The sequence below is a fragment of the Artibeus jamaicensis genome, unplaced genomic scaffold (genome assembly GCF_021234435.1).
Source record: "Artibeus jamaicensis isolate MK-2021 breed Jamaican fruit bat unplaced genomic scaffold, CSHL_Jam_final contig_233, whole genome shotgun sequence".
In the NCBI taxonomy this organism is placed as follows: Eukaryota; Metazoa; Chordata; class Mammalia; order Chiroptera; family Phyllostomidae; genus Artibeus; species Artibeus jamaicensis.
Window position 1 is genome coordinate 52,314,120 of NW_026521486.1, and position 13,596 is coordinate 52,327,715.

The following is a 13,596-nucleotide window of genomic DNA, read 5'->3' on the forward strand; positions in this document are numbered from 1 at the left end:
CCCCCATAGGGCACAAAATAGGCCTTGTCCTCTGCCCTGCTTATATAAAATTCGTGAAGGTTTGAATCTGGCTTCTCCATGCCCTCGATTAACACCTATTTTCTATCCAAAATGTCTGACACAGGTGCTACCACATGAGGGTCATATATAGGAATGCAGAGTAGTCTTCCAGGCCATTGTATCTGGTTCTACACAGACAGACAGACAGACACACACACACACACACACACCAGATAGAAAATATCCTTGTTGCCACTCTGGGGTCTCTGGCATGGTGAGGAGGTTTACTGAGCTACCCTGGCTCCTCACCTGCAGGGTCATCCCAGAGTCCCCAGTACTCTCAGCCTCATGACCTCCCAAATCCCATCCAGTTCGGCCCACCCAGGATCCCTTCTCCTAGGCATCCTATCTACCTCTCCAGAGACTTGTTCACTTTCCCCTGCTGACAGGCACCTTCTCAGCAATAGCAGCGCCTTGGGACATCCAAGGAGAGGTAACTCCAACCTGAAATAAGCTTCTGTGAAGTCCGGCCTGGGCAGTGCCTGCCCCCGTCTCCTGCCCCCAACCTAGGTCCCCTTCTCTCAGCCATTTTTTTGAAGATTGGAAGGCTCTGGGAGTAAAGAAGATGGGTCTATCCATTACCAAAAAAAAACCCTCAGTGTATCATAAACGCGGCTTCATCTTTCCTTAAAATTAAATACAATTTAAAAGGCTATTTCAGGGGTTTGTTGCAGCAACGGCCAGCTTCTCCTCTACAGGGTAGAAAATCCAGCGGTCTGGAAGGAGAGTCAGCGCGCCAGGATGCAATTTCTCCAAGTAGGCACCAGGTGTCGCTGTGGGCTCGTTGTCCCGGCTACCCCCAATTCCAAGAACCATTTTTTTTCCTCCCCCTTCTCTCTCTTTCTCCCTCTCACTCCCTCTCCCCCTTGGTTAGGCTTTGCCAACATATCAAGATGCGTTTCGCCGGCTTCCATCACTAACCTCCCGGAGGTCATCAAGCCAAATTTATGAGTGGCCGCTGGAGTCACGTGACTCTATTTAAGGCTCCCTTATTTGGGAAGAGCGCATAGGATAAAGAAAGAGATATCTCCACCTATAAATTGTGCACTTTGGAGAACAAAAAAACCCCTCAACTTCAAAGAGTCACAAATCACCCTTAATCAAAAAGGGTGCAGAAATTTTTTTTGGGCCCTCCCCGCCATGAGCTCCTACGTAGCCAATTCATTCTATAAGCAGAGCCCCAATATCCCTGCCTATAACATGCAAACTTGTGGGAACTATGGATCGGCCTCAGAGGTGCAGGCATCCAGGTACTGCTACGGCGGATTGGACTTAAGCATCACTTTCCCACCGCCTGCGCCTTCCAACTCTCTCCACGGGGTAGACATGGCTGCCAACCCCCGGGCTCACCCCGACCGCCCCGCCTGCAGCGCCGCGGCCGCTCCGGGACACGCTCTGGGCAGAGACGAAGCGGCTCCTCTCAACCCCGGGATGTACAGTCAGAAGGCGGCTCGCCCAGCGCTGGAGGAGCGAGCTAAGAGCAGTGGGGAGATCAAAGAGGAGCAGGCGCAGACAGGGCAGTCTGCCGGACTGAGCCAGCCACCGGCCCCGCCACAGATTTACCCGTGGATGACCAAACTGCACATGAGCCACGGTAAACTTTAGGACTTCATTTTGCGCGCTCGGGTCCGCCTGGGTTTTATAGGCCATGCGGGGCAAATAAAGAAAAAAAACCTGCGGCCATAAATTTTACGATCCAGGCATCAATGGCTCGTAAAACTGTCCACTAAAAGGCTTAGAGGCTGTGTGCGCCCAAATTTACGACGACATAATTGGATCATAGGAACAAAACGTGTATAAAAGGCAATATTCAATTTTTGGGGGAGAGGGAGGGAGTTAAAAAAATAGAGGGATCTGAAGGGTGAGGAGCGCGGGGCTCCAGAGCGGGGATCCCCCCGCGGCTCCCTCCCTCCCCATATGGAGCCGGCTCGGCCTGCGCTCGCCGCTCCGGAGGATTCCAGCGACTCGGGAGGGGCGGGAGGGGGGTCCCCGGTGCTCGGATCTCGAGAGTGCTCATTGTTCGGTCCGAGCCTGGGTCTCCCTCTCGCCCCATCCCACAGCCCCTCCGGTTGCAGAGTGAAGGCTGCGACGGAAAGTTTCCTGCCTGGGCGCAGGCGCCTCTCCCGGGGCTAGGCTGGGCCCGGCCAGCCTGCGGCCCGCTGGGCCTGTCTCCCCCGACTCGTCTCCGGTCCCTCCGGCCGAGGGACCGGGCCTGGGGCTCGGGTGGGGACGCGAAGGCCATGCAAGCTATTCACCCCTTCCTGGCTTGGGGGGTGTTTATATTCCAGAGACAGACGGCAAGCGGTCCCGAACCAGTTACACGCGCTACCAGACTCTGGAACTAGAAAAAGAATTCCACTTTAACCGCTACCTCACTCGCCGCAGGCGCATAGAGATCGCCAACAACTTGTGTCTCAACGAGAGACAGATCAAGATCTGGTTCCAGAACCGCAGGATGAAGTGGAAGAAAGATTCCAAAATGAAAAGCAAAGAGGCTCTTTAGAGGCAGCCGGACAGGGGCCCGCCAAAAGTTCCCCGAGCTCGTTTCGCTCCCTTCTCCTTTCTTTTTCGGTTTTCCTCTCTCCATAATTTGGGGCAGGGGCGGTGGCTGGAGCACCGGCTCCCCGGGATTCATAGACAAAAGCTCTTTCCCTGGGCATTCCACATCCCCGCCGACCCCAGGCTCCCACCGGGCTGCCCGGCTGTCCTGACTCCTCTCAGTTCTGCTCAGCCCTGGAGCCCCAGGACGAACATGGGTTCCCAGGGCTGTGGCTTAAGGGCTGGCGCTGACTATACCCGGCCTGGGCCGCCTCTCAGGCTTCCAGCCCCAGCCCGACCCGCCGGAGTTAAGGTGGGCCCTGCGGTTGCTGCAGGCCAGGCGCCCCAACCCTCCAGCTTCGCCCTCTCCTTTGTTCCCGGTTTAGGCTAGCCAGACGGCTGCGGGCTGGCGAGAGAGAGTGGTTATGCCTGGGGGAGTCTGGCGCCAGACTCGCCAGACTCGGGGTGCTTTCTTGTAGTGACTAATCTCAAGTTCATTTTTAATGATTTGCATAATAAAAAGGGGAGATGATTGAAGCCCACCTGGGGCCCCTCTGGTTGCCCTATGCTCTCCAAACCTTCTCCCCCCAACCCCCAAGCTGGGAAACCTCTCCAGCCTGCGCCCTCTGCATGCCCTCTCCGGCCCATGGCCTCAGACCACTAGCTAGCTCAACTGTTGCCATCTCCTGCCACAAGACCCCAGCGGGCCGTCCTAGATGCTCCGGGCTGCCAGCAGTCCCTTGCCATGACTTTCTGTGCCCTCCTGTCCCATCGCTATTGTACAACTATTTATTGACTCCAGGTCTTTCCTGAAACTATATTTTGTCATATCAAATAAAGACAAAGAGAGAACAGCACTAAAGGTGCAGCGGCTCCTCTGTTTGGGGCATGTTTTGGGCAAAAGTGTCTAAGTGGATTGTGAGGTGTAGGAGAGGCCCGTAGAACTTTTGAGCCAATCTTTTAAAGGAATTTTTAGGAGCTTCTTGGGGTTTCGGGCCAAGGGAGGTGAAACTGAGCCCCTGCCCTGATCCCTGGCTCTGAGAAGAGCCTCTGGAGGAGGGGAGGACACCCAGGTTCCTGTCCCATGCTCTGGTCGTCCAAGGCTCTCCATTCGCACTTTGGCTGCTTGAATCTGAGGCCTCTAGACCGACAGCGGCCCTCAATGAATGCCAGAAGGAATCTGCAGGGACCGGTGGCTCTGTGATACTCAGACTCAGACCCTCTGAGCCTCTGAAGATCTCTCTCGGGACTAAGTGGTCCCTGAGGGGTCTTGATGGTCAATAGAGAGAGGGCTGAACCCTCAGTCTAGGGTCCCATTTGGTCTCAGAAGAATCCTCAGAAAGAGTTGGTGCTGCTTGGTAAATGGTGCTAGGGAAGTGGAGGAGGTGTGTCTCAGCTTTCTCCAGTACTGGCAGAGGGTGAGTAGGGAGGGCCATCTTCAGGGTGTACCTGCCTGGCAGGAATCTTGAGACTGCCCCCCCACCTTCTAAGGGCCTAGGGCTCTGCAGGACAACTAGCTGGGAAAGGAACTACATAGACCAATTCCTGGGTTGCATCTTTCGCCATCATTTATCTCAGTCTCTGGGATTTTGTGTAGGGGGAGGGTGGGTGACAGGGAAGGGGGGAACAGATCATTCAGGTGGTGCCTGAGGCTGGCGTAGGCCCATGTTCTGTTCTGCTCTGCTCCCGGATCCTGGAATGGGATGGGGGAGGAAGTACTTTATGGGAGAAACAAATGTGGGAAGGGTCCATAAAACTTTACTGCATTTCCTCTCTTGCCTCCCACGACAGGGTGATTTCCTGGAGCCAAGCCTAGGCCCTCCACACTGGGGAGGGTGCAGGAGGGGGAGGTTCAGAAGCTGGGCTAGAAGGCTGCTCCAGCAGCCAAGAGAGAAAGGGGGCAGAGAAGCTCTGGGGAGGGTAAGGGGAATATTTATGATTATTAATGCTGATGCTCCTTGGATTTATTATAAGGACTGACTTCTCTGCATCCTATTGCCTAAGCCACCTGTCATTTTTTAAAAGACCCGAGAGCCTTTCCTCACCCCATGCTAGCACATAGGAGGTCTCGCTAAATGTTTGTTGAGCTGCACCCATTGCTACACACTTCTCCACACTGCACTCACTCGGAGCAGAGAGGGGCTCCCAAAATGTCTCCTCCACTAGCACTCGGCAGACAGCGCAGCACCAACTCACCTCCTCTCTCTCTCCCTCCCTCAAATAAAATGTGTAATTTTCTTTAGGGAGTTATTTTAATTTTTTCTTCATGCTGAGTAAAACTATTGGGCGAGCGGTGAAGCGTGGAGAAGCACTGGCGTCTCCAGTGGGTAACGGTTAACTAAGAAAGAGGCCCTGGCACCCACCATCACCTGCCTCAGCCTCTCTGGCTGCCTAGGCCCCGCACTTCCTCCCCAGGGGATGCACTGCCCCTGGGGGGAACTGAGGGCTTTGCCAGGGGTGGGGGAGATGTTGCTCAGCCCTGCTGTGCAGGGTGCACCAGCCCCACGGTGCACCGACTGCCTCCTTCCCGCAGGGTGTGAGCCGCTCTTTCTCTGGAGAAACTGGAGGACTGGCTGAAGTTGGGCAGGTTTGGGCAGACGCAGCCACGCCTGCCTGTTTTCCCCTCCTGTCACAGTCTGCAGGTCTGTGCCCAGGCCCCAGCATCTGATTCAGCAGCATGAGTTATCACAACCCTGCACTGGGAGTGGGTACAGCCGAGACCCTTGCTTTCTCCCTGAGCGGAGGCTTCTGCTGTGGAGTCTGAGGGGTTTCCCCACCAGCCACAACAATGCCAAACCCTGTAACCATCACAAAGTACCAGGGTTTAGCATTACTCTGGGGGAGTCAGTGGAGGGGCTTCTGGGTCCCAAACAGAGACCGTGAAGCCTACCTCTTCACTTTGCCCTGAAACCAACCCCTCAGGCAGCAAGAAAGAAGGGGAAGAAGCGTGACTTACCTTCCCGGGGGAGTGGGAAGAGGGGGACACGGCCCACTCTGAACAATTAGAGGAGAGAGGAGAAAAAATAGGAGGAAAAAAATATCAACATGACCTCGAAGGCGACAGGTCCTTATGGAAATAAGTAAGTAAATAAATAAGGATCCACCCTCACCCCCGCTCCCCACCCTGCAGGGGGGTGTGGGGGTGGGGCACAGGAGCAGCACAAGGGCTTCTTAGTGTAACTGAGCATTAGAGAAATACCCATGGCTTCTATGTGAATTTAGGAGTTTGAAACTTTTGGAGGTTATTTATGTGAATGGCCCGAAGGCAAGCCCGTGAGTGGCTCTTGGGGGACCACGTGATGTCATTAAACCAAGTTTTATGGTGTAGGGAGAGCTGACAAACCCACAATATATTTACATCATATATAATCTTAACTGTCCAGCCACGCAGCTGCTGGTGAGGTTTAATGCTAGGACAGAGGGCCTGGCAGTTAGAGGGGATTACGGCGCTGGGGATGATGGTGAGAGAGGTTACATCTTCGAAATGAATCCCAGGCGATCGCTGTAAGTTAATTTTCTCTCTCTGACCCTTTCTCCCATTTACCTAATCTTTCCCCTTCATGAGAGAAGGCAGTTCCCCCTCATTTAGAGGAGAAGGCCTCCCCCGGCATCATCAGCTTGGGGTGGGAGAAGAGGAGAAGCCGCTGGAAGGTAGGAGGATGGGGGAGCTTGTTTCCCCAGACCAGAGCTTTCCTCCCCGCCCCTCATTCCCTCCAGCTGTGAGTGAGCTGGGGCTAAGAGAGGCCTAGGTTCTCTATAGCTTTGCCAGGTCTCCCTGACTCCCTCTCCCTCCTCAGATGGGAAGAAAGACTGCGGCAGACACATGGGTGTTTGGTGTTTGTAGGAGTGTGTAACTCTAGGCACAAATGCAAGATGCCTCTGGGGTTCCCTGGTCCGGGCAAGGGCCAGTTCCACCTTTGGCCAGTGACCCAGAGTCCAAACAGTGTGGGCAGCTGGGAAAGGAGACAGGGGAAGGAGGGATTTGGGACTTCCGAGCCCAAAGCCTGCAAGCTGAAATAGCAGAAGCATCTTAAAGGTGGCCCGTTGAACCCCAGGGGGCCCAACGCATCCTCTCCTTCCTCACCAGCAGACCTGGGTGGGCAGCCGTCTCAGCCTTAGTGGTCTGGGGTTCTTGTCTGTCTGGAGCCAGTGTGGTTTCCTGCCTCCTCCTCCCACTACCTCTTGAGGTCTTTCCTGGCATCCCTAGTCCCTGCCTAAGGTAAATCTAGGCCCAGGAGGCCTAGAAATTAATGCTGTGAGTAGAGGATAAGCAGGAGAGGGAGGTGACTGTCTTTATTAGGCTGGCCAGGAAAGCCCTCCAGCCCTGAGGAGAGAGCCCCCCAGCCCTGGGTTCTGGGGAGTGGACCAGTGGTGGGGGGCCACAGAGGCATGGCACCCAGGGGCCAGTCTCAGCCTTGAGTTCCCTTCAGGTTTCTAGGAAGGAGCAGCATAGGTGCAGGCCTGGAAGGCACGTGTCCTCCACACCCGGGAGTGCGGTACCCCTCCTGGTGCCTCAACTGTAGCTAAGTCAGGAAAGCAACAAGGTGTGAACCCAGGCTCCTTGAAGGGGCCCACTGGAATTGCTATGGATTTCGAAGCAGGGTGGAAGCTGGTCCCATGGAGGGCAACTCAGGGAGGAGGAGTGGGGCAGAGGGGGCCAGCCAGGTCTGTGCCTTCTCAGAGTAGGGGGAACCGTCTTGAAGCGCCAGGGAATCTGGGCACCAGCTTTGTGGCGAGATGCATTTAGGGACCAGGGAAAGGATGCTGTTAGCCGGTGCCCCTGCCGCCCAAGAGACCGAGGAAGAAGTAGGAATCAAGCACAGAGAGCCCAGGCAGACTCTGGGAGGGCGGAAGGAGACAGAGACCTAAAGACACCGGCGTCTGAGCTGGAGCCCCAGCCTTGGACCCAGCAGCCTGTCGCCTGCATGAGGAGCGCGAGCGCCTGGCTAGAGAACCCTTCCTGCGCCCTTCCTCTCTGCCTCAGAAACTTGGAAAGAATCCGTCTCCCCATCCTCCTCTTCACTCCTTTATTCCCAGGGAAGTGTTAGGATACCAGAGGATTCTCCTTAGCAGGCTGTTTGGAAAGTTAGCTCTCAAGTTTTCCTTTCCTCATTACCAGCCCTTCTGGACTCTCCCCTCTCCACCAGTATGTGCTTTTGAAGATTTCTGAAAACTTTCCATCCAAGCAGTAGGGAGATGGGAATTGCCATTGTTCTACAACTCTTCCCTCTTTCTGGCCTCCCCAGGGCTTTTAGGGAGCTAGTCTAACTGTCTTTAACCAGGAATTTAGTCGGGGCGAAGACCCACACCAAGGCAAAACTCCAGCCTCCCCCGACGCCTGGGCAATTCTCAGTCCCATTCCCTTCCGCTGGGGTGCAGAGCGACGTGTGCGTGTGTTTCTGTTTTACAGATTTACGCAGCATCCTTGGGGGCCTATACTTCCGTGTCTCCTTTTCTGTTTCTTAGACTCAAAAATAGCGCCCCCTCTTCCTGACCCAGTATGGATCGTCCCTCCTCTCAAATATTTATCTCAGCCATTTTTTTTTCTGTTTTGTAGGACAAATACAAATGGAAGTAGGACGAAAACAAACGGGGCCTGAGATTCTTGGTTTTCCCACCCTCTTTCCCCGGCTCACACTGGAGGGGGGGGCGCCTCTGGAGGGGAGGGGGATGAGCAGTCAATCAGGTGCCAAAGTGCTTCAGCCAACCCGGAAAGCTTTAAATTTTGTTCCTAGTTCTTTAGCCCTACAAGGGTCAAGCAACCAATCAGAAATGCTCTAAGCAAGATCACATGGTTCCCCCCCAACCAATCAGCCCCAAAGTACTTGGGTCTCTGTCTCTGCTCCCTCCCTACCACTCCCTATAGCTCCTGGGTCAGCCCTATCTCAGATGCCCCAGAGATGAGAGATGCTGAAAATATTCTAGCCCCCTCCCCCTGTCTCTGAACTAGCTGTGGAGAGTCTTTGGCTTGTGTCTTCTAGTTATAACAAAGTTGTACCTCGAGGTCGGTCAAAGTTGTACAGGGATCTGAAGTTGTGAGGGTGTCCTCTGGATTGCTCCCATTTTGGCCCAGTTCTCTGGGCAGAGGGTGTGGATATGAACTCAAGCCCTGAATTCCAATTCTGGCTGTGATTATTCACTATACACTCACCTTGCACAAGTTTTCATTCTCTTCTGATATTCTTGAGGACAGGTGAGATGGCAAGAAGAGATCTCTTTTGATTTCTGTTTCTGGAAATGTCCCAGGAGCCATTAGCTTTATCTACAGGATGAGTCTGTGTCCTGGCCAATAGCTATCAAAGGGCACAGCCCACTGATGGTGTGGATGTCAGTGTTTGTGTTTACAAGGGTCAGATCAGAACAAGCCATAGATGGAGAAACTATTTCTGACAAAAGCATCTGATGGCACAGAGAGTGGCATGTTGACAGAAGTGTTTGTGGTTCCTGAAAGTTTTGGGCTGAGCCCTGAGCCGACCTACTCATGGGTCCAGACAGGTATCTCTCTCTTCACTGCCCCCCTGTCCAGGGCTTTGTTCCAGGGTTAATTTTCTGGTTGAGCTCTCCTCCCCTCCCTCTCCCCTCTGATCTCCTGTCCTCCTTCATCCGAGGGGCTGAAGTTCTGATGGGCTGTGCTGCCAGGACCTCTAAGCCCTCCACTGGGAACATCAAGCCTCCAGGAGTGGCCCAGTGTGAGCTAGGCTTTGTCAGCACCCTCCTGCTTGTTTGTCTTCTGGGTAGGGCTGATCCGGAGACTTTGCCACAGGTGGGAAGGATCAGAATGAGAAGCCAGAGGGAGCGCTGCTCTTCTCAAAAACCACCGAGCCCCCACGTCCCACATCACCTTCAGCCACCCTGCTCTGCTGACTCTTGCACAAGTTAGAATGAAAGCACAGACACTTCTTTTTCCCTGGTAGATGGTGTGGTAGCCTTGTCTGAGACCAACCTTCACCTCCAGTGTGGATTTTTCTTTTCTTTTTCTTTTTAAAGATTATTTATTTGTTATTTTTAGACAGAGGAGAAGGGGGGGGAGAAGGAGAGGGAGAGAAACATCAATGTGTGGTTGCCTCTCACACACTCCCCACAGAGGACCTGGCCTGCAGCCCACGTATGTGCCCTGACTGGGAATCGAACCAGTAACCCTTTGGTGTGCTGCAGGCCAGCACTCAATCTATTGAGCCACACCAGCCAGGGCCAGTGTGGGTTTTTCACACTGTAGTTTCCATATTCCATGAAGCTGGTTAAAGAAATATAGGGGCAACTGGTTGTCTAAACAGGTACTGGGAAGAGAGATTTTCATCTCTTCAATCCTTCTAGTATCCATGTAACCTTTATCTGTCTCCTTGACTCTCCTTCTCTGTGTGTGGTTGCTTTGGGCTGCATTTCTGATCTGAAGCATCATCATCCTGGGCTTCAGTTCAGGATTTTCTTGTGCTGAGGAGACCACTCTGAGCCTCCTCCTCCCTTGGTGGGCCTGGAGAGCTTGGAACCCTTTTAGGTGCAAAAAGGAGAGAGTCGGGACCCTAAGCTAAGACTCTTTTGGTTAAAGGTTCAATTTAAGAAAGAAACTAGGCTGCTACAGGGCCAAGAAAATTACATCCTCTTTTAATGGGTCCCTGTAATCCAGAATGGTGTGTCTGTTCTGATACTATCTCCTTCACAGGATTTGGTGGGGCCCCAGGAGCTAAAGGAGTTTGGACTGAGGAACAGGGGTGATAGAGATCTTTTTCTTGGTCCGCGAGTCCTATGGAGGAACCCTGGAATCCATCTCCCTCTCCCATTCCTAAGGCTCACTGAAGGGCCAAAGAGAACAGAGACACCCAGGAGAAATCCCTGTGTATGGGAGGCGGGGATAAAATTTTGGACTTGGGAAAGTTGCACTAGGTAGTCCAACACCTTTGTACAGCCTCTGATGGACAGGCCTTAGAAGCTACAATGAGAGGTTGAACAGAAGGCTCTCGGCATGCCGGGGAGCCAGCTGAGGGAGGAGGCTGCTTCTTCATACCTGACACAAGTGCAGAGAAAGTTCTGCTATGATCTGTACCCCTATATGAGCTGGGTGGAATGTGTCAGCTCAGTTTCCTGGGATCCATCAGTGCTGCACATGCCATAGCTCTTGGAGAGGGAGAGTAGGCTGGGTTCTGCTCTAGAAAGACTCCCTACTCCTTCCAACCCCTGGCCCCAAACACTGCACCCAAACGCTAAATACACAGAAGTGTATGTATGTGCCCAGTGTGAAACACGGCTGAAGCCCAGGCTGCACACAGTAAACCAGTCTTGAATCAACTTCCCAGTCCTTGTTCTGCACCATTTTTCCCATCCACCCAGCCTGGAGACCATTTGTCCTGCCTTCCCCACCCCTTCCCTCAGGCCCTGGGCAACTGTTCTGTTTCCTCCCTTCCTCCTCTCTGGAAAACCAAAACCTGGAGCAGCCTCCACAGATGGCGACAGCCAAGCTCTTAGTGACCTTTAGTGTCCTGCTGGCCTATTGGGTTGTTGGGGAGTTGGAAGGCAATAAGGGACTATGAGGCCAGATCCTCACCTGATTAAATTCCCCTTTACTCTCTGTTCCGCGCTCAAATTCCAAATATCTCACAGCTGATTATTTGCTCAGTGGAGAAAAATCTTGTCTAGTAAGTACTGTCTGGCTAGAAAACTGTGTGTGTTTGTGGGAGAAGTGAGGAATTGGTTAGGTCCCTCATTTTAAATTGTGCCTCTCCTCCTCCTCTGGATAGAGGATGGGGGTGGGGTGGGGGCCAACGTTTTATTGAGGGTGCTTTTCCTGTTGGGAGTAGAGGCTGGGTCATAAAAGCCTAGAGGAGGCTGTTTTGATCTGGTGACTTCTCAGGAAGTAGCATCTGAGGTTTTGCTTTGTAAATCACTCTCCCCCAATCTGGCCAGCTAGATTGGATTGCACTTCCCCAAGCCCACCTGGGGCCCCTCTAAATCTCCCTTTCCCCAGTAAACCGGAGAAGAAAAATAAAGAAAATCCAGGGTTCCCAAAATCTTCTACCTCCAATAAGAAAAGAGCCCATTGGAGATTTTCCCCCCATCAAAGTTCCAGATTTAAAAATCAATTGAGCAACCTTTCATTTTCTTTTATCCACGCAGACCTTGGTCCCTCCAAACCCTCAATTAAAAAGGAAGAAGCAACATTCAAGACAATCAGCTTCTGAGCCTGATGGCAGATACCTTAACTCCTGGGGGGCTCTGCTCTCTTCTGGGTTGCTGTCTCCCTGTGACCCCTTTCCTGAGCCCCCAACCCCTTCCTGACAAGGCGGAACAAGGTGCATAAGAGAGAGGTCCTGAATAGAGAGGGTGGGAGTGAAGCATAGAGAAGACCCCATCGAGCACCAGGTGAAGAGAAGAAACTCTGTAGTCCAGAGACTGGCTTTATGTGATTAAGACAGGTACAGGGGTGTGTGTGGAAGCTCAAGGCCTTCTCGCATCTCTCCAACCAGGCCCTCTTCAAACAAAATCATAATCTACCTAAATGATTCCATTTTGTAATGCTAATGAGCCTTCCCCTCCTAAAAACACCCCAATTTACCATGGGTGTCCCCTGAGCCTGGGGCTAAAAGAGCTGAACGGAAAAGAAATAAAGAGCCCTCTACCTCCATCTCAATCCGGGCTCCGGACATCAGGATGTTTTCAGGCCCAGGCATCAGGGCTCCTATCCACCACCAGAGAAAGGCCCCCACATGTTGGAAATGAGGCCATAGATTATATGAGTTCCTGGGTCCTCTTAACCTTTGCGCAGGCTCTAGTGTACCTTTGTTTATTTCCCAGAGAAGTCTGGGCTGGGACATCCCAAACCCACAAGCAATAGAGAAACACTGTCATTGCTAGGACTCCACACAAATACACGTGTCTTTATAGGGAGCTGAGCAATCCTTAGCTGTACACGTGAAAACGTATTTATAGATTGTTCTATATCTCTATAACAGGATGTATGTTTTACATCTCTCTCTATTCCACATTTAAATGCAGATTTATAGATCTCTAGATTTATAGATCCACAGTGAACACAACAGTCCTCTGTCGAGTTCCTGCATGCACAGTACCAATCTTTCTATACTGTTGGATGTATATGCTAGGACGTATTGGTAAAGCACTCTCTCTCTAAACACCTAGATGAATATTTGGAGGGTTTTTTTTCTCACTTGGAAAGAACCGTGGGGGTGTTGCTCAATCTCTAGTTTGGAAATTTTATCTAGATTTATGCGAGGGCCCAACTCATAAAAAACCCTACATACTGAGACAGAATATTTGGAAATCTTTATAGTCTTTGCAGTTTTGCTGGAAACTTAAATATTTGAGCACGTTTAGAGATGGTTCCATAATGCATATATCCATGTGTAGGGCCATGGCTCTCCCTCTGAAAGGATTTAAACTTACTGCATCTCTCTGTCTACCTCTGAGATGAATAAAGGCATTGGGTGAGTGGGGATAGGGAAAAAATATCTTTTGCATATTCTGCTTATTAAAGCAAGGGACTCTGTTGCTGTCTCTAAGGCTATCTTCAAATCTAGTACAACTTGGTTATCTGCTCCCCTGAAAACCCAATCTAGTCTCATCAGGCTAACCTTGTGGTCTGAGATCCCAGCCCAGGTTCCCCAAACTGCAGTACCTCCTAAGAGAGCCGCTAAGGAGAAGGAGACTGGAGAAAGGGAAGAGTCCTTCAGCCCAGCTCCTTTTGACTCCCAGGGTGGAGAAGCTGCCGGAGTCCTGAGAGGTCCCCACCGTGCCACCCACCTCAGCTGGGCCTTTGACATTTGGGGAAAGGGGCATTCAAGTCCTGGACTATTTTTGTAGCGTGCCCAAATGGTGCCAGAGTCACTGCCCGACCCATAGGTGTCCTATCCCCAATTGTTCTTGGTGCCCAGGGCCCAATTAAGTGGCCGCCTCACTGCCGGCAGCCCCGCGCTCTTATCGGCGGGATTGATGCCTCCGCTGCTCCTGTATATCATTTCCAAGATTTTTTCTGTCCAACTCCTTGGC

General features: G+C 52.4%; 2 protein-coding genes across 4 annotated transcripts in view; both read left to right on the forward strand.

The window, feature by feature from the left end:
• HOXC4 (homeobox C4) overlaps positions 1–13,596 on the forward strand; it is a 37,628-nt gene that overhangs the window by 14,361 nt on the left and 9,671 nt on the right. The gene's annotated exons all lie outside the window — the stretch shown is intronic.
• On the forward strand, positions 1,201–3,392 carry HOXC5 (homeobox C5). The gene is made up of 2 exons (XM_037137596.2): positions 1,201–1,654; positions 2,349–3,392. The coding sequence occupies exons 1-2, from the start codon at positions 1,201–1,203 to the stop codon at positions 2,561–2,563; spliced, it is 669 nt and encodes a 222-aa protein (XP_036993491.1). The 3' UTR covers positions 2,564–3,392.

Coding starts and splice junctions, on each gene's coding strand:
- HOXC5 (XM_037137596.2), top strand. CDS start 1,201: ATGAGCTCCTACGTAGCCAATTCATTCTATAAGCAGAGCCCCAATATC. Junction 1,655..2,348: donor CAAACTGCACATGAGCCACG/GTAAACTTTAGG, acceptor TTTATATTCCAG/AGACAGACGGCAAGCGGTCC.